Here is a 20,657-nt window from a genome sequence, read left to right on the forward strand (position 1 = left end):
CCAAACAACGCACAAAAAAAAAAAAAAAAACATTAAAATGACAAAATGACGACCAAAGTACAAAAACCATCGATATCTCCTGTATTACATTTTCTTCATTATTATAAATGTTGACATTAATTCTTGTAATATGTCCCTCAGATTAGATAATCATATTTTTGGTGGCCCCCACTGTGATACAAGATGCCCATCTCTAGTTTGGAGGACATGTACGATGACACTGCAGAATCATTAGCACAAAGCTAATCCATTTATCACCATGGTTTAAATAAATGCTTTTCATGCTCTTGAGCAGAGATGTTTTTTTCTCAAACTTTATTCCATACATCATTGGTTTAGGTCCAGATTAGATCCTGTTTTATCTTTGCGAGCCTCAAGCGCCTCCTTTCCTCTGATAACTTGTGAGATTGTCTTGTTTGTAGACCTGCTGCTTTATCTCCAAAATGGCGACTTCCGGGTTGATGATGTTGTTACAACAGATATGCAACCTGTAACTTTTGGTTTAATACTGGATTTACCAGGTAGTTAGCAAATCACTGGCAGCTCATTGAAAATAAGTACATTATTTTAAACAAATCAAAATGATTAATGATTAATTTGCTAATGACAGAATTTTCCCGCCAAAAAAAAAAAGAAAAAAGAATGATGTAGCAGATGTTGCGCAGCAAATCTAGCAAAAAAAAAAAAAAAAAAAAAAAGTTTCGACTGGGAAAACAATAAACAATATCCCAAAAATGTATCTTATATTTGTACTTGTTTTTAAATCACAATTAAGACAAGAAAACTATTTTGATTGACCACAAGTGCAGTGCTAGCTTACATGCTAACTTCATTGGTTCAAGACATCGGTTTGGAAAAGAACTCTAAACCGCATTAAAAAAATAAACTTTCACTTAGTCAACATTTTCCTCATCCAACACATTACATCAAACCTCATTTCACCCGCAGGGCAAACATGTCTCCACTCGTATAGCGGCTCCTTCCATAATGACACGTCAAAATGCGAGATGGTTAAAAATTCATCTTGTTGTTTTTAATTACAGTCACAATCATAGCTTCTTTCCAGTGTCTTAAAACAGTAAAAAATAAATATACATTATATTACAAAAAAAAAAAAACATTTCCAGTGTCTTAAATCATACAAAAACAATATAAACAACATTGATTACAAGAGGCAGAACACTGGGGGTGTACAGTCAGTAGGTGGTAATCATACTGCAATATGAGTTGTTTGCATTATTATATTTAGCTGTTGACTTGAAACAGTTAGAGTTGCCCGTTTACCAATATATTCAGATTGTTTGGATTTGATTTATTCTCTCCCCATTCTGTACATTAACTTGACAACTAAATATCACCTAAAAACCACTTTGGTAACCAGGAGTGTTGGAGAAACAGGCAGGACGGAGACAAGAAGAGAAGGATTCTGGTTGGAAGTGCTCAAAGCTGAAAAACTGTTTTCATCACAATCTGTACCCAGTGTGATGCAAAGAAATAATTGGGTGTTAAACAATGACGGAGAATTAGGGGCCAATGATGGAGAATTTATATTAGCCTATAGACACCTTCACAAAATAAAGATGGTAATGAAAAAACATGCAGAAGGAGAGAATTTATGAAAAAAAATCATCCAAAAAGTCTGATTTATTCATATTACGGATGGATAACTGACTAATGAGTTTGTTATTCTCAAGATAAAAGGTCATCATTTTGAAAAACATTCTCAAACTTAAAAGCCCGAAATAAAATTTAGCATTTTGGCAAAAACAGAGCATGCCACGATATGTGTTGCCAGATGTTGAACGCACATACTATTACTTATTTAGGAAATAAATATGTGATTTTATGCAAAAACATTTATTACCCCTGTCAGTGCCCAAGCCTGATCCTTTTGGATCCTTCCAAAAATGCGTCTACATCCGTTCGGCCCATTTTATGGCAGTTTGTGTACTATTTAAAAGATTGAAACCCTGCTATTTAAGAAGAATTAGAAATTCATGTTTTTTGTATAGGAAATTGCATAAACAGTCTGCACTTTTAATGTATATCTAATAATATGAATATACATACAGTATATATTTTGTTAGGTCAGGTGTATATTGTAGATGATTTTCAAAACATAATAAAAAAAATAAATTAAATAAATTTATGTTTGGAGTGAATTCTGATTTTCTTTTGGTTTTTCTTTTATTTTCTGTTTGGTTTTTGATTATCAATGCTGTGTATTGTGTTTCGATCCGTTTTTATATATATTGTCTTGCGGTGGTTTTTCCTTTTTGTCTTTTTTTTTTTTTTTTAACAATTAAAAACACCACAAAATAGTCACATATTTACATATGAACTATCCAAATGTTTAACACGTGTCGTATGGTCGGTTTACATTCAAATATCACATCCCAGGAGCTCTGTCGTAAAGATTGCCAGTGAAGGAAGTGACGTAGTCTAGGCGCATGCGTTGAAAGGATCCGAAATGATTGGACACTGACAACCCCATATGCAGTTACAATTCCCATATGTGACTGTATTCACCAATTCTCTCTTTTTTGAAAATAAGAAAATAAAAAATGAAGAAAACAATAGTGTCTGAAAATCATGACTTTTTTTTTCTTGAAAATGAAACCTTCTGAATCTTGGTGAGGCTTAATACTCCGTCTGAGGCTACAGCTGAAACACAAAATAAATCACTTCTTCACTGTTGAATTCATCTACCGTACATGTTAATTACATGCTAAATACACTGCACCTTGATGCTGCGGAGGCCTCTTGGTCAGTTACATAGAACAAGTAGAAAAGAGCACTTTGTGTCCAGTATCAAAAACAGACGTGCAGAGAGTAGGTTATGTTTGATCCTTGTTGGACTTGTAGTCCTTGAAATCCTTTAGGACTGTTTTATGAGACAGTACCGGCCTGCATGGCTTGACCACAGTGAATGGACCTGCAGGCTCCTCACAGTCACCAAGCAGGGTCGTCCTCATAGCGCTCTCATTGGGGAAATTCTTCATCTTCTGACACTTCATCCCCGTTTCTTTTAACGTTTTGGCACACACGGCTCCACTGCATCATTCCTTAATAAAGTCCAACACAGCATTCCCTTTATAATTCCTCGCCACTTTCCATCATTTCTGTCTACTGAGTGTCAGGCAGTCCTAAAAGTCTGCAAGTAATACTGCTCTCCAGAGAGAGGAAAACCCCCAAAGGAATGGACGGACGGACAGAACGATTTTCCCTCAGCTTGATCTTCATCTTTCTGTCTTGGTCTTCCACCGTTCCTTCGCTGTCGTTAATCCCTCCACTGGTGCTTCAACTCCTCCTCTCACAAGGGCGGACTGGTCTGAGTTTTCCTAACAGGTCAGATCGAAGTCTCATTACTGCCACTGTTGTCAAAAAAAAAGGGGAGGAAGAGGATGCAGGGAGGGTGGATGCAAGGGGACAGAGAGGAGAAGGACATGCAGAGTGAAAACGAGTGTAGGGTGGCATCATGCAAACTGCTGAGGAGGGAGTTAAATTATTTCATGCTGGAGTTTAAAAGTTTGACATTTTAAGAAAACAAGAGCAACTGTTATCGCTTTCTGCAGATTAGCTTTCTCAATACTGATAATTGTCCAAAATAACACATCTAATACTGTCTACTACAAGAAGTATTCACCCTCTTGTATGTTTCAACCTTTGTTTGATAAGAGGCACAATGGTTTAGGTGAGAATTAGCCCAATGTGATCCAAGCTAGCTGAGTTAGCCCCAACCTTTCACAGCTAGATAAATTAGCCCTAGCCTATAGCTAACTGCCATCTAACTAAAGTAACCCTAGCTTATTACACCAAGCTAAGTTAGCTACTGCCTGTCAGAGCTTAGCTCTAGCATAAACTAGCTATGTTAGTTCTAGCTTATCCCAGCTAGCTGCACAAGGTACACTTGCAAACTCCATGCAAAAGTCTAAGGCGCTGGACAAAGCATGCTAGCTAAATCTGCACTAAAAACTTGCTTTACTTGATATAAAATAAACATTCGAAGGCCTCTAAAGAATTGTCAATATGTGTAAATAGGGTAGATTTAGAAGTTACAGTATTTCTGATGTACACATTACATAATCCATCCATCCATCCATCTTCAAACCCACTTATTCCTGATTTTACAGGGTGGCGGGGGTCTGCCGGTGCCAATCTCCGGCTCTCATTGGGAGCTGGGCGGGGGTACACCCTGGACAGGGCGCCAGTCCATCGCAGGCGTTACATAATCTTATTTAAATAAACTTTTTGTTGCTTTCAAAGTCTGCTCCGATAATAGTGATGAATAGGTGAAACATACAAGGGGGTAAACACATTTACAAGCCAAAGACTGTGTTTAGGGAGAGTCATTGACAACAACACTTGGCAAACAGAGCAACTTCAAAAAAGCTTTTTGATCATCACAGCCAAGCGTAATTAACACTTGACGTGAACTTTAATACAGCATTATTTAACGATTTCCAAATTGGGCACAAATTAATGAAATCGAAATATTGAAACATGCTTCTTTCAATGTCAAACAGTAGTAAATATAGAAATTGCTCTTCTGTTTAATTGTGGTCACTGAGCCTTGCTGTAACTATGGGAATTAGCGTGTCATGCCAAAATTTTGTTCTTACTCTGAGTCCGAGTCATTGCCTCCGTTCACCGTTCCCGACTTCAAGTGCATGGCCAACCCTCCGTTGGTTTCCCGGTGTATGACTGCAGGGGGCGCCCCAATGGGAAACTGTGGCCGAGGTGCGACGGTTGGTTTGATGAGAGATCCGCTGTCATGGTTGCGGCCTCCTTCATTGGAGGTGAGTGAAGACGTGCGGGATGCTGGGGTCATGATGTTGACGGACGGAGGAGGAGGTGAAGAAGAGCTGTTATTGTTGTTGGGTGGTGGAGAGGTGATAGTGGGGGAATTGTAGTCACTCAGCTTCTCCCTTAGACGGTTCTTCATGTTCTTGTCAGTGAGTGGAGGAGGATAGCTGATCTTGTTCTTTAAGATCCCTGAACACATTAAAAAGCAGGTGAAGGGAGTGTGGCTTTCTTTAATAGACATGAAATTATTTCCTGATTCAAGCTTACCTTTTCTCTGCTCTGGTTGGTAGTTGCTGTTGGGCTGACTGGGAGGTACTGAGTCTTTAGCATTAGTAGGCGTCTGTCTGTCTTTCTCCTGGAGAGTCTCTCTCTCTCTTTCGGCAGCATGGTTGAGCTTATTTTCAGGATGCAGCTCTACGTTGACTTTGGTCTCCACCCGCAGCCTCTCTGGCCTTCCCGGATCCTCACTGTCACTGGCTGTGGTGGCCTCTGTTGGCCAGTAAGGCTTCACGTGATTCGATAACGAATCACCTGATACAAGAAATCAAAGGATGAAATTTGACCTGAGTACTCTTTTGATCTTATCAGCCAATAATGGCAAACTTCTTTTGTTTTGCCCTTAAATGATCTAATAAGACAATTTGAAAAAACAAATTCTAATTGTGGTGATACTCTTCTCCAATGGACATGGCATGTACCTTTTGGGGTGCTATGAAGTAGCCTCTCATTGTTCCATTTAGGCTTAACATCAATATCATCGTCTTCGCTGTCGGAGGAGTGGGACGAAGCGTAGGATGAGCTGTGATCATCAATTGAGAGCTCACTGTCTGAGTCAGAATCTGATGGAAGTAAAAGAAAGAACGAGATAAACACCAACTAATATAAATATACAGACTCTAGTGTTGTACTCAACACCACACTATCTGAGAACAAGACTGGCCCGAGACCAGAATGCACCAAGACCAAGACTTTTGGGAGTCAAGACCGAGTCAAGACCAAAACCATCCATCCATCCATCCATCCATCCATTTTCAGACCTGCTTGTTCCTGTTTTTCAGGGTCGCGGGGGACCAAAACCATAAAAATCATAATTTTGAATATTTGAAATGTATTTATCAGGTGAAAAAGGCCTAAAGCAAGTGTTTGGAGGTTATTTTGACGAGAAATAAGATGGACTTATGTCTGAGTTCTTGCAGGTGTCTGACACATAAGGCACTCGAAAAGATTTCCAAGGAGGCAAAACAATCAATGAGCTAATGGTAAATGTTTTCAGTCAAATTACAACATTAAATATTCAGGAACAGTTCTAAGTGCTTTTTATTATCACATTAATGAAGTTGAAGAATAGCAGATCAGTAATGGTCTTGACTGGTCTTGATGTAAAATTTCGAGCCTGGCCAGTTTGAGATCGAGAAAAGACTGAGTAAAAATGCTTTTGAGTTCGAAACCAGACCAAGACCTTTAACCAGTAACGCACTCCATAAAACAACTAAAGACTCACCATCTCCTTTGGTGCCATTGCGGCAGAACAATCTCTCTGGTCCATCCAGATCTGTGTGACCTTTAGCTGTTCCTGAAGATATGCCTGGCTTCTGACCATCCTCTCTAAGGAATAATAAGGTAGAAAAAGACAGATTATTGAGTCGGTTTGGCTATTAACAGCGATTGTGGCATTTAATGAAAAACCAAATATTTTGTCTGAGAAGATGAGGTTGGAAACAGAAAAAATGTCAAAAATGAGTCATGTATCAATGCATAGGAAACTGCTTCAGAGAATATCCATAGCTGTAGATTCTGTGGAATATTCTTGGTGTGCAGTGATAATTGAGCATCAGCAGTGATGATCCATAGAGCAAAGTAATGAAAGAGTGATTTGACAACATTCCTGTCTGCACATGGGAATCAAACCCTAGACAGGCAACGTTTATCACAGCAGGGGCCACTAAAATGTGTTTGTCTGATCTAAGGGCCACATTATCAACATTTGGTGTCAGCATTTAACATAATGACTAATCTGAGCAATAATACGGGAAAAAAAACAAAGGTTTTGGTGTACTTATGTTGCTAATTTGTGTATTCTGTGTTTTTTTGTCCATTTGTTGTAAATATGTGTGGTTTGGTTGTTGTTTTGTGTGGTTTTTGAGTCATTTTTAGTGCATTTTTTAATCGTTTCTGTGGGGGGAGGTCTCATTTTTTGGAGTCATTTGTTGTATATTTGTTGTAGATATGTATGCTTTTGTTGTTGCCTTGTATCATTTTTGAGTCATTTAGTGTATTTTTGTTTGGTTTTATCTTTTTGTTATAATTTAGTTTTTTTTTGTTGTGTGTTTTTTGGGGTCATTTTGCATATACTTTTCGTCGTTTTTTTGGAGTCATTTTTTGTGTATTTTTGGTTTGGGGGCCCGTGGGTCACATGTTTATGTCTGCCCAAGTCTATTTATTTGCACAAAGTTATGGCAGTTCTGAGTAACAGGTAGCATAAAACATGCAAACATGGAAAACAAGATCAACACATTATCATACAAGGTGTGGTCTGATTTTCTGATAATCTATGAAGAGTGTCAGTAAGTCTGTCTTACTCCTAACCCTATAACACAGACTGTTGATGCAGTTGAATTACAATCTATTCAGGCGCGCGTTCCTTCTGGATGTCCTCGCGGACCCTGGGTTGTTTGATTTTTCTCTCCTGTCCCCTCCGTACATGTTTGAGTGGCCCCTGGGGCTGGGGGCTTGCGTATTTCTCTGCCGCTCTTTCGTCTTGCTCTCTGTCCCCCTGTCCCGTCCTCCCCTCCTACCCTTCCTTTGATCTTATGCCTGTTGGGTTGGGGAGCTCCTGTCGGCCCGGGTTGCTGGTGGGGGGGGCTGTGGCTTTCGCCTGGGGGGGTGGGTGGGTTAGCTTGGGGATGGGCCCATCTGGGGGCCTGAGGTGGTGGGGTTTGTGGCTCCTGGAATGGGGGTCCGGGGTGGGGGTGGCTCTGGGGGTAGCTACTGCTCGGGGGCGGCGCTTACATCCCGGGTCGCTCGGTGGAGGGGTGTTGCTGTGGGTCGCTCCCCCCCCCCCCCCCGGTTCACCTGGGGGACCGCGAGGGCCGGTGTGTGGTGTGTGCCGGGGGTGGGATGGAGGAGCGCAATGGGGCCTTGCCCATGCAGGGGCCTCCCCTGGAGTTGTGCTGGGTGGGCGTTGTATCGTGGTGCTGTGCGGGCCTGTGCTAGCCCTGATGCGAGTGCGGGCTTCTCTCCTGCCCGGCTGCTCCCGTGCTTTGGGCTGGTGTGCACCTGGGGGTGAGGATGCCGACATGGTTCGGAGGGTCCCGCGGGGTGCGTCTCCGGCCGCGCTGCTCGGCGCGTCCCTGGGGTCCGCTGTGTCGCGTGCCCGTCTGCGCCATCTACAATCTCCGATGGCCCCCCATGTGGACGGGCCAGGCTCACACCAGACTTGCACATACATCGGTCTACGATGCACTGGCATGCCTTGAACTGTGGGATAAAACTTGTAGTGGGCTTAACTTTAGACACGTTGATCCCAAATACCTGTTTTAGGTATTACCACTCACTCCTTCCCTCTGTCCATAGCCACCACCATTACACCTAAACCTCACAAAGAGAATTACAATCTATTGGAATAAACCAAGCTTTAAGCATAAAACAGACATGCAAATTATGGCTCTGCATCTATAATAACTTGAAGATGTATAGTCACTTGCATCAATATTTATGAGCTGTGGTATGTCTGGTGCATGATCTCACAGAAGTTTTTGAAAGAAACAAGATATTACACAGCATAGCCATTTCCACAGGCACAACCCCATGTTTTCCCCTTTCCTTGTCTTTCTTTCCCACTTCTGTCAAAATGTCTCTCTTATCCCTACTTTCTCTCAGTTTACTTCTATTTTTCTTGTTCAGGCAGCACGCCGCATTTCTTCTTCCCCGCAGGACAGTATTTAACCACCTTTGTGGCTCGTGTTTCCCCAACTGACAGCTTTACAAGCCCGAGCGTTACGTTGGGACAAATCTTGATGTAAAAACTATTTTAAATGGTGGGTAAATGTAACTCAACTCCACCACACTGAAATCTTTGACTGAGACACACAAAGTAAGGTAAGGACAAGATAGGGGAAAGATGAACCTGAGATAAGAACATCAGCTTCACATGAAATCAGAAAAGTATATAAACTAATTCAAGATTAGTTTAACTTCAGAAAGTTATTTAATACCAATGCCATGAATGGAATAATACTTGTAACAGATCAGTGTGCAGGGTCACTCTCTTCAGATGAGATACTTTGTTAACCCTCCTATTATCCTGAAATATCACTAACACATTTAACCCATGGGGTCAATCTGACCCCAGGGATATTTCCCTCCAGAAAATGATTTTCAGAAAATTGTTGACAATGTTTTCATGTCAGGCACTTATTTGTTGAATATATAAATAAGCCCTTAATAATGAAACCTTGACCTGTTCTCTAGCGCCACCATCAGGTCAAACTTTTAAATTAGATTAATTTATGTTGAATGGTTTTCATCCAAATCTTCTCAAAGCAAAACATTAATGACCACAAGAGTATAAACCCTATCGGTTGTGGCGATGATACGACCATTCCTGCAGCGCCACCATTAGGTCAAACTTTCAGTTTTAGAGTTAAGGCTCAAACATACTCGGGTGGACACCTGTAGGAAATATAGGATTTTAATGGAAACTACTATGCTGCGGTGTGCCCAAGTATGTAAGCTCTGAGGAGAGCTGACAGTCCGTGCAGAGTCCGTTGAGTCTTTCAGAGTATGTTTGAGCTTTTGCTGGATCTTGAAAATCTTTCATCTAATGTTTTTCTAATTTTGTCTAAATATTCATGACTTTCACACAATCAACCATATTAATTGATGTTGATGACACCCCATTCCTCTCATAAACATATTTATTGACACATTTTTATCTCCTTTTTTGGGGAAATTGACCCCAAAGGAACACGAATGCGTGCAATGAAAAAATATCATCGTGATAATTTTATGCTTAATCAATTGTACCCATCGAATTAGGAAAAATCACGAATTATGAAGCAAAAAAAAAAAAAAAAGTCAGCTATTATTTTTTGAACGATAAACACTGAATGGGGTCAAATTGACCCCAAAGACAATTGGAGGGTTAAAGATTAAAGTTTTATTTGTACAATACGTTTCTAACAAATATACAAAATTTGAATCTGGTACAATAATCTTACATTTCTGGCTTTTCCAGCAACTACCTGGCAATGTTGACTAATAATACACACTACACATATATCTCTGCATTAGATCATGTTCTTAGATCTTGTTCGATCACATGAGAGTTCTGGCTTAAAGGTAGATGGGTAATGGGACAAAATGGCTATGTGTGTGGTGTGCATAGTTGAAATAATTGTGTCAGCAGCCTCATGCCCCATGCACTACACAGTGTGATCCATGCATATACCAGAGTATATTCTAGAAATGAGAATATTCAGGGGAATAACTGAGCTTTGAACGATGCAGTGGACAGTAGGAGCAAGAGGTGAGGCCATGTGTGCTACATTCACATATTGGGGGGATTAGAGTGTCAGTACACTTCTGTAGACATGCAGAAAGACAGTAACCCACACAGTAGCAGAAGCAGCCATGCAGTCAGTGAGCGTGTACCTGAGCGTGTATGCCAGGTAGCTGCTGCGACTCTTGGCTGACCTGAGGGTGCTGTCCAGGGAGACGGTGGACTCCCCGATTCCAGAGCGGTACAGTCCGTCCTCTGTGTACGTGTTGTTGCAGTTCAGAGAGCGCTGAGGGTGGACAGAGGGAATGGGTTAAAAGAAGGGCAGGGTAAAGTAAGAGAGGAATGCAATGATTATGTAACACATGAAATACTGCTTAATGTCAACTATTTCAAATGGGAGAACCTGGTAAAGTATGTAAATCTGTGTATTTTTTTCAAATGGTCTGTCCTCTCCTCCACTTTATCAATTTGCAATTATTAGAAATGTCACTCAGCATAACACAAGCGGTGCAGTTAGAGGAGACTGCACAATCCCAATGAGAAAGAGTGCATTTAGCCAGTCATCCATTGCTTTTCAAGCTGCCCATGACTGGAATGTATTACCTGTAAATATTAGGGACACATATAATTCATTTAAAACCCAGCTAAGAAAATGGCTTTTGATCATCAGCCCTGATAATCAGCAGTTCTCTTGCATTTTATTTTCTATTTATATTTAAAATATGTATTGAATAATTTAATGAAACTGACTTATACATTTTTAAGAAGGTGAATTATAAGGTGAATGTTTTTTTTGTTTTTTTTATTGTACTAATGTTGATAGATTTAGTTTTAAGGGTGACAGGGTTTTAACAGCTGTCCAGGGACAGCAGATGAAAAAATAGCTATTTGGCTAACTCTGGTACATTTACTGTAATGTTGATGAATGTACATTGTCCCTGTTAAATAAACAAAATAGTAATAAAAACACATAAAATAAAGGGAAAGAGGCAAGGAATTAATAAAAAGAGGAAACGTTCAGGAAGATAGGAGAATGGAATTTGAAAAAAAATGAACCAAAAAGGAGGGAGGAAGGAAGAATGTGAAGGTACAAAGAAATTAAATTAGAATACAAGAGAAATCGGGGCAAAAATGGGAAAATTTTATCAAAAAGATGTAAGGGAAATCAAGAAAGGAAAGAACAAAGAAGAAAAAAATAAGAGGGCGAGTGTAAGGATAGTGGGAAGTAAAAGTTCCAAATTGAATTAAACAAGGGCAATGGTGTAAAACAAAGAGAAAAAACAGACAAGAAAATAAATAATATAAATAAGTTATGAAATAAAGAAAACCCTTTCAGTCCACGTACTGTTAGCAAAGATGCTCTGGTGCTGCCAGACTCGTCTGGGACGCTCTTCTTCCCGGTAAACACATTCTTGAGGTTTTTCCTCGCCTCTTTGTTAAAGACGACATGGAAGAAAAAGATGAAGACTCCCTGTGAAATAAAAAAAGAAGATACATTACACCGTTTACAACATCTATAGCAGGCAACTTCTATCAGAGAGGGGGGGGGGCACAAAAATGTGATTGTATCTGATGCGAGGTCCACATTATCAACATGTTAGCATGTTAGCATTTAGAATAAAGATCAACCTAAACATCAATACAGGTGTTTGTTGCCCTTTTGTGTGGGTTTTCTTGGTGTTTTTGAATTCATTTAGTCTATTTTCTTGTCAATATGGCACATTTTTGTTGCCTTTTTGTGTGTTTTACAAGTCACAATGTGTGTTTTTGTAGTCATTTTCAGTTTAAATGGTTGTTTAGTGTGTCTTTGTTATCATTTTGTGCACTTATGTGTGTGTTTTGTTGGGCGTAACACTTCCAACTTCTTCAATAACAGTTTTGTTTTAGGGGCCGTACAGAATTAGACAGAGGGCCACATGTGGCCCCCGGGCCGCCAGTTGCCCATGTCTGACCTATATTTTCAGAGCTGAACTTCTCCTACAGTCTTACCTGTAAGCAGCAAAAGCCAGCAAAGAGGTAATGGAAGAGCATCACGTCGCTGTTGACGGCCATCAGGCTGAGCAGCCAGGTGGCGCTGATGAGCAGCAGGAGGATGAAGGCCATGCGCAACGCAGGGCTGGAAGGAAAACACACCATTTAAAAAAAAAAAATACTGAATACTGCAGCTGTGCTGATGAGATGCTCACATAGCTCCTGACTTCTCCACAGCTTTCTGCCGACGACCACAGGAGGCCTTCGCAGCCAGAATGAAGATGACGATGTTCACCTTTGGAAACCGAGAGAAAGAAAACAGAGAGCGTTCACTTTTCATATCATTACAACAAATACTTTCCCTTTAATCCTCCTTGTGAAAAGCACTGTGACGTAAACTGAAACATTAATATTATTCTCAGCTTTTAAAAAGAGCCTGGTTGGCCAATTTTGTACTTCATGTTTGTGAATATAACATTTTCAATGAGTCAGCGATAATTGACTCTTATGTAGTCTGGATCACTTTTTTATTAGCCGAAACAATCAAAAGGATAAATTTAACGTTCTCTGCAGCATGAATGTTGTCTAAAAACATCTGGAATTCTTGTTTTTAACGGAGGGGAGATTATAGCTTCTCAATACTCATTTTATGACGTTAAGTCTCCAGAAACTAAAAACAGACTCTTTCAGTGCATGAAACAATGCATTTATTGTTTTAAGTAATCATTTTCTTTCCTGCAACATCCATTTGTTCACATACCAAGACAACTACAAAGATGGGTCCAGCGAAGCTCCAGATGAGTGTGTCGTGCACGGAAAGCCAACAGAAGTCTGGATTTCCGTAACCCTGAGGATCCAGACCGACTGCCAAGCCTAAACACAGCCAGAGAAAACGTGAATACCAGGAAGGAGAACATGCAATCTACACTGAAAAGGTTGAATTGACAACCATCTAGAAATCTTATCGATAAGACATCTAATTATCATCTGCCAATCATGGAACAGGCTCACCGGGGCAGACATGGGCAACCGGCGGCCTGGGGGCCACATGCGGCCCTCGGACTAAATTTGTGCAGCCCCCAAAACAAACTTGAAAAATGACAGAACAGTGCACAAATTGACAGTATACACAAAATGTCTGCAGAATTACAAAACATGAACAAAAATACACAGAATGACAACAAAAATGCACAAGATGGCTCCAAAAGCACAACAAATGACACAAAAATACACAGAGTGAAAAAAGTACGCACAAAATGACTCCAAAAACAAACACAATACCAAGAAAAATACACAAAATAATTCTAAAAACACGCAAGATGAATCTAAAAGAACCTAAACTGACAGGAAAATGACAGAATTGCACGCAAAATAACTCCAGACTTACAAAACAATGAAAGAAGTACACACAACAATGACTCCAAAAACCAAGAAAAATACACTAATTAACTCCAAAAAAACACAAGATGAATCTAAAAGAACATAAACTGACAGGACTCCACACAAAATAACTCCAGACTTACAAAACAATGAAAGAAGTACACACAACAATGACTCCAAAAACCAAGAAAAATACACAAATTAACTCCAAAAAAACACAAGATGAATCTAAAAGAACATAAACTGACCGGACTCCACACAAAATAACTCCGGACTTACAAAACATTAACACAAATATACAAAATGACAAAAACAAAACTAAATTACAACTAAATTACACAATAATACTATGTGTGTGTGTGTGTGTGTGTGTGTTCTCTCACCAGTGATGATGGCCGGTATGCCCCAGCCTATGGCGTAGTAGAACCTCATCTGGCCATAGTTGATGTTTCTCAGCTCTGTTAGCATGCGGTAGATGTGAAGCCCTTCCACAAACATCCAAGCAAAGGTGCACATGTAGAAGTAATGGAGGAGGATGGCGATCACCGTGCACACAAACTGTTGGAATGACCAGATAATCAAATTATTACACACTTTGAACCTGATTTCTCACTACCCCCCGATGTCTTTTATATGTCCGTCAACTACTGTAACTGCAAAGCTATCAGGACCTGCTGGTTGTACAAATTAAAATTCATCTTTGTTAGACTTGAAAGTGACATTTTGGGTGAAAAATTTGAATTAAAAATGGGCGACCGTGGCTCAGGTGGTAGAGGGTCGTCTTCTGATCGAGAGGTTGGGGGTTCGAGCCCAGTACCTGACTATGTGTCGAAGTGTCCTTGGGCAAGACACTGAACCCTAAGTTGCTCCCAGTGGTTGACTAGCGCCTTGCATGGCAGTCCTGTCCCACTGGTGTGTGAATGTGAGAGTGATTGGGTGAATGAGCTGATATGTAAAGCGCTTTGAGACTGCTTCAGTGTGGTGATAAAGCGCTATATAAAATCAAGTCCATTTACCATTTACCATTTAAAATGTAAAAAAAGAAAAGTAAAATCAACAAAAACATAACTATTACAACCTAAGGCGGACAGGGCCACATGCGGCCCCTGTGCTAATTTTGTGCAAACATGACAATTACAGACAAAAGCACAAAACGACAACAAAAACATACAAGATGACAACATGAAAACAGAAGAATATACAAAAAAAACACAGAAATACACGAGAATGACTCATAGCACACAAAAAACAACATTTACACAGAATGACTCAAAAACACACGACACATCAACAGAAACACACTAAATTATTCATAAAACACACAACAACAACAAAAACTACAGAGAAATACATAAAACTACGTAAAATCCTTTGTTTTTTTTCCTATGTTAATGTTCAGAATGACATTCTCATCTGAGTAATGACTGTTGCACCACTAAGACTTTTTCTAAACTTGAAGGAAGAATCATCCAAAAGTTAAAACAGAAAACTAAACTTTAAAGTTGGGTACGCATCTCAAAGTTCTTCTTCAAAGATCATCGTATGTAATAATGTGTAAAAGTTTCAACCAGTCACTTCATCCTTCACCTCACGTATTTTTCTGCATTAGAGGAATGCAGTGTAACAGGGAATGTCCCATTGGTTGATTTATAACATAATGAACTAATGTTAGGTGTTGCCGTGGAGATCTAAGAAGGGGGGAGAAGTTATGATGAGGTTATAAATCATCCGGTTGACGGCCTTGGGCACACACAACCAGCATTCCACTACTCAACACACACACACGCACACGCACACGCACACACACACACACACACACACACACACACACACACACACACCTAAGAACCTAAAAACAATCTCACATTTCTGTAAAGATTGTTTGAAATGTGTTTTTGCACAAGAACAACCGGACTGCAAAATGGCACCTTGTAAATAACAGCATGCTTTGTGAGAAATTATTCATTCTTACCAAAACACAAAAAAATGATCACATTTTGAGAAGTTAAAAGTCTAAATTACAGTACCATTAGCCTAACTATCCTTAGCTCTTAGTCTAATACAAATGCAAAAAGCGTCTCAGTCCTATTGTTGCATTTGTCTGCTTTGATGATCATCATCTTTTAGTGTTTTCCAGACTAATAATAAGACAAAGTTTAGTCAGCAAAGAATAATTTGCCCAATAAAGAAAACAGGCTAATGTTGATTGACAACAATGAGTTGTTGAAACATCTGTAGATTTACGTAGCCTATCTTTTCTTCTGTTTTTGTTGCAGTTCCAGCGCTAGCTAGGCAACCTCTAGATCTTATGTTCGTTTCTGGCTCCGTGTCTTGCCAGGCTCACGTCAGGTATTAGTTGTATTGATGATATAAAAATAAAACGTTGCTATAGTAATATGGGTCCAATGACACAGTTAACAAAATGTACACCTGTTTATTAAAGAATTGCACACTTTTACTTGACTGCTAAGATTGGATGTCTGCATTAAGTTTAGCATGACTCGTCAGAGGTACAGTATGGGGAGCCAAATGTAAAAACTCCAACATATTTTGAACATTTAGCACATTTTTCTTTCATTTGAGACAGAAATGTACGTAAAACAGCACATTCTATATCGCTGGTAAAAATGTGTACACATGAAGAATAAATGTAAATGTTAAATCTAAATCTAAATGTTTAATCGCTCACCAAGTGTAAAGCTAAATGTCGGCGGGGCCGCGTGGTCGACAGACGCTGACCTGCCCACTTTAGAGATTTAACATTTAGATTTCAATTTAACATTTAGATTTAGATTTAACATTTAGATTTACATTTATTTTTCATGTTTATGAATATTTAACAATGACAGAACATGCTGTTTCACATGGATTTGTCTCAAATGAAAAGAAAAGTGAGCTAAATGTTCAAAATATAATAATGTCAGCTATGAAACAGTGACTGAGGTTTTACATTGGGCACCCCATACATACTGTATTTTAAACAGTGATTATTTTTAGCATTTATACCAGCAAATCTTGCTCAAACGGAGCCATTTCTAAGTCTAGGTATTTATAATGTGTTATATGGACAATTTGTCATAAGTAATTCATTTAATTCAACTAGTAATAATACTGTTCTTGCTAACAACTAGTAACAATTAGTTTGATAAACAGCTAGCATAGGCTAACTAGCTTGAGTGAGCTATTTATTAACCCTACATGTTTTAAATGCTAAGCTACGTAGCTTCTTGCTCAAGACATCTCATTATTAAATGACAATGACACAAACTTGCGTAATGTTTTTTTAGTCTTAAGCTGTCATGGCTACATTTTCTTGCTAATCATGCTAAAGCTAACCATTTAATGTAGTTCTTAACCTGTTTTTCCATCAAATTATTTCTAACTTCACTTATTACTGAAATATATCTCTCACTTGCAGGGGTAAATCGTCAGCATTAAACGTTGTTTGTTTCGCCATCACCCTGATAGGTGGGTTTAAGAAAGAAGTACCCGTCATAGCGTGTTTCCACTTCTATCACAAATAGGTAATGAATGTGCATGAATGTGACAGTTTGAGCAGACTACAAAAAAATCATGTGAAAGTGTCCATTTCTGTCCATGCCTGTCCATGCCTGCGACCAAATTAAGTTAAATTTGGGTTTTAAACCTACAAGCTTGACATGTTTTTCCATTTTGACACGTAAGCTACAACCTTCCCTCCGCACCTATTCAGTAACACATCAAATTAAGATCGTCTTACCATTAAAGATAACACAGTTTAAAAAATGTGGCAGCCTACACACCCATAACATTTACAGTCATTCGTCAAAACACAGAATTTGGCAAAAAGGCAAACCCAGGTAGATCAAGATGACCCAATGAGCTCTAAAGCTCCTGTCAACAGTAAAACTAAAAGACCAAAGCAACAGTGTCAGGTTCCTGATACAGTGACATGGTAAACACTAGAACGTCTTTATCCTGCATCAAGTTGCACCACGCCACAAATGCTGGAGGCGTGCTTCATTTCCTGGACTGGTGGTGTAACATACGCAATGAGGGTTTGTCTTGCTACTTACTGTATGTGTAAGAAAAAAAAAAAAAACGTTTTTTTCATGACGTTCATTTCTGCAGCCTGATGTTTTTTTTAACAGTAGTAAAAACTCCTTCGAACCAGTGATACTCAACTGGTCTGGCTTTAGTCTGGAGTTAGTTTCAGGTTTTAGCTTTGAACCAAAACTAAAAACGGTTTAAACTTCTGAAATATTCTCTTTTACACTCAAACTGCATGTTGCACACAGATTTTACATGCAATTTTAGTTCCAGCACAATGTCATGATAAGTAGCTAAACACATATCATTGTTTGAATAATATTAGGGGCCAAATTACCCCAATTTACTTTTAGAAATATGAATAGACAATATAAATGTATTTCATATCTTTGACATTTGTCTTTTATACTTTTCCTTTTTGCAAATGCATACGACCACTTTTGGGTCATAGCCCACCAGTTAAGAACCCCTGCTTTAAACCTGTATTACATAATAATAGTAATAGAAAAAGAATATATTTTGAGACACATTTTATTGATATTTTCAACCCAAAGCACTTATGTAGGCTCATTGTTTGATACTTTGTTCTGACCCATCTGTTGTCTTATCCTCTATACTGCTATTATGCTCTTGAATTGACCCTTGAAGATAAATAAAGATTTATTGATTTATTGATTGCAAGGGTGGTGAAATTGGGAACCGAATACATTTTAAACATGTGAAGCATAGCTGCCTAACTGATTCTATACTTGAAATGAGCTTTTACAGCTTTTGATTTGACAGACATCCAAAAAGACACAACTTTCTGTTTTCTTTTTTAGCACAAAAAAACAACTTAAAAAGCTTTGTATTAAAGCAGAACGAAGTAACGTTTTCACCTTAATAAATCCTTCTCATAGTCCCTGTGAGGGTAATACAAGTGCTTATGGGGTGATTGGGGTGTCTTTCATCTCTCCCTGCTGTCTCTGACAAGAAAACCGCACTTGCAACTTTCCCTGCCTCTGACCCGGTGGCAAGATGTACTGCTTTAAGGCAGCCCAAGACAAACTAATGTTAGATTATGACCAGCCCTGTGGACCCCCCTGCACACGTTGTCTACAAATTAACTTTTCTCAAACTTATAACATGACGGAGCCAGCAAAAAAAAGGCAGAGAAGACCTTTGTCCGAGGAATGAAGCAACTCCATGCAGTGACAACTCAGCAGCAACACACAGCAATCACACACACTGTCGTCACAGCAACAGGCATACACTCACACTCGCAACCCAGCACTCCATCAGGCAGCACACACACAAATATCCATCCACCCATCCATCCATTTTCAGAGCCGCTTTGTCAGCACACAAACAAACACACTTGGGAGAGCAAAGGTGCGCATGTAGCTGTGGGGTGGGGCAGGCAGCTGGGGGTCTGGAGTTTTTACGACAGTGACGCAACCAAAAGGGACCTTTAGGGGGAGCGCTAAGCGCAAGTTACTTAGTTCTGCTTTAACTAAACCTAATTTATTGTGTGTTGAAGATCTACTGACCACGTGGTCCGTCTGATTGATGCCGAGCAGGAAGACGAGCTCAGAGAAGAAGAGCGCTGCCACCAGGTTCCTATGGATGGCTTGGAAGTTGGAGCGGAGTCGGTGCAAGAGGCACAAAAAGATGAAGGTGAGGAAGAGGAGGAACAGGGAAACTGCCACTGTAGTGTAGGTGACAATCTTTAGGGGCAGGACATCACCGTGCTGTAAAAGGAAGTTAAATAACAGTTTGTTTCTCAAAATAAAAGCCAAAAAATGACAAAGATGGACTAGAAGTGCAGTACCTCTCTTTTAGAAATGTCCATCAGCACTGCAAAACTGGTCATGTGGTTACACTGACAGCTGATGTGGCTGTTGTTTCTGTTTAGCACCTCACAGCCTTTAGAGGACCAACCACCAGTTCCTCCAATCCTGAATGCACACACACACACACACTGTTATCAAAATGACAATAACATTATTCAAAAATGTGCATTAAACTCCATCTTACGCTAGTGAGTGATCCCAGAAGACACAGACAGGTTTGGTTCGCTCCTCTGTTTCCAGCAGCGTGTACTCTAAGGTGATGGGCGGGTCCAGGATGGACGGCAGAGGCTGACCCTCGTTGTGGACTGTGGCGCTAACGATGGCTGTATTGATGACTGGACGGTTTGGGATTCTGGGAATACATGCACAATCAGAAATTGAAACGCAAGAGGATAGCTTCTCAACAGACCAGGTATGGGCAACTGGTGGCCTGGGAACCACATGCGGCCCTCGGCCTAGTTTAGTGTGGCCCCCAATGTAATTGCACAAAATGACTCTAAAAGAAAAGAAGGAAAAAAAGACACAAAATGAGAGAAAGACACACAAAACAATACAAAAATGCGCAAAAGGAGGAAAAAAATACAAAAAACAAAAAAATCTGGTACAATATAGAAATATACAATGAAAACGCTGATAAATACAAGAAATGTTTTCAAACGAGAACAAAAATGACTCCAAAAACATAGAATGACAGAAAAAACAACCAAAATGACTCACATCACACAAAAGATGAACATAAAAATATACAAAGAGACCAAAAATGACCCCGACAACACACAAACAAAAAACATACAAAATGACTGCCAAAACTATGACAAAAACACACAATATGAGAGGAAAATATAAAAATTGACCAAGACACACAAAATTTCTCTAAAAACATGTAAAACGACACAAACTAGCAACACAAATATCCCTTAAAACCCAAATACTTGTCCAAATGTGGTCCTGTGTGTACATGTTCTATGATTCATTAATTACCTTAATGTCCTTTCACTTTCTGTGCAATCTGTGATTCAAGACTCCTAAAGTCAATATTTTTGCAACAACTGTAATAACTCAGAATAGTTGGTATTTTATTAAATGTTTATGAGTGGTGCTGCTTTGGTTCAAACTGCGTCACAGCTTCCTCCCAAATG

The 20,657-nt window shown here is 39.5% G+C and overlaps 1 protein-coding gene across 4 annotated transcripts in view; it reads right to left on the reverse strand.

The window, feature by feature from the left end:
* Window positions 1–1,011: 1,011 nt before the first annotated feature.
* Window positions 1,012–20,657, reverse strand: part of celsr1a (cadherin EGF LAG seven-pass G-type receptor 1a) — a 147,368-nt gene continuing 127,722 nt past the window's right edge. For 2 of the 4 annotated variants that reach the window (XM_028448877.1, XM_028448874.1), the window contains 14 exons: window positions 19,703–19,870; window positions 19,497–19,623; window positions 19,216–19,416; window positions 14,041–14,215; window positions 13,038–13,150; window positions 12,493–12,572; window positions 12,296–12,422; window positions 11,652–11,777; window positions 10,459–10,592; window positions 6,308–6,411; window positions 5,505–5,645; window positions 5,074–5,337; window positions 4,623–4,995; window positions 1,012–3,341 (listed from right to left, as the gene is read on the reverse strand). In XM_028448877.1, coding sequence (XP_028304678.1) covers window positions 3,314–3,341; window positions 4,623–4,995; window positions 5,074–5,337; window positions 5,505–5,645; window positions 6,308–6,411; window positions 10,459–10,592; window positions 11,652–11,777; window positions 12,296–12,422; window positions 12,493–12,572; window positions 13,038–13,150; window positions 14,041–14,215; window positions 19,216–19,416; window positions 19,497–19,623; window positions 19,703–19,870 — 2,161 coding nt within the window. In that variant the 3' untranslated portion in view covers window positions 1,012–3,313. Of the gene's footprint in view, window positions 3,375–4,622; window positions 4,996–5,073; window positions 5,338–5,504; window positions 5,646–6,307; window positions 6,412–10,458; window positions 10,593–11,651; window positions 11,778–12,295; window positions 12,423–12,492; window positions 12,573–13,037; window positions 13,151–14,040; window positions 14,216–19,215; window positions 19,417–19,496; window positions 19,624–19,702; window positions 19,871–20,657 lie in introns of all 4 variants that reach the window. The other 2 variants (XM_028448876.1, XM_028448875.1) reach the window with 2 other exon arrangements.

Source organism: Gouania willdenowi, chromosome 6 (assembly GCF_900634775.1).
Source record: "Gouania willdenowi chromosome 6, fGouWil2.1, whole genome shotgun sequence".
Lineage (NCBI taxonomy): Eukaryota > Metazoa > Chordata > Actinopteri > Blenniiformes > Gobiesocidae > Gouania > Gouania willdenowi.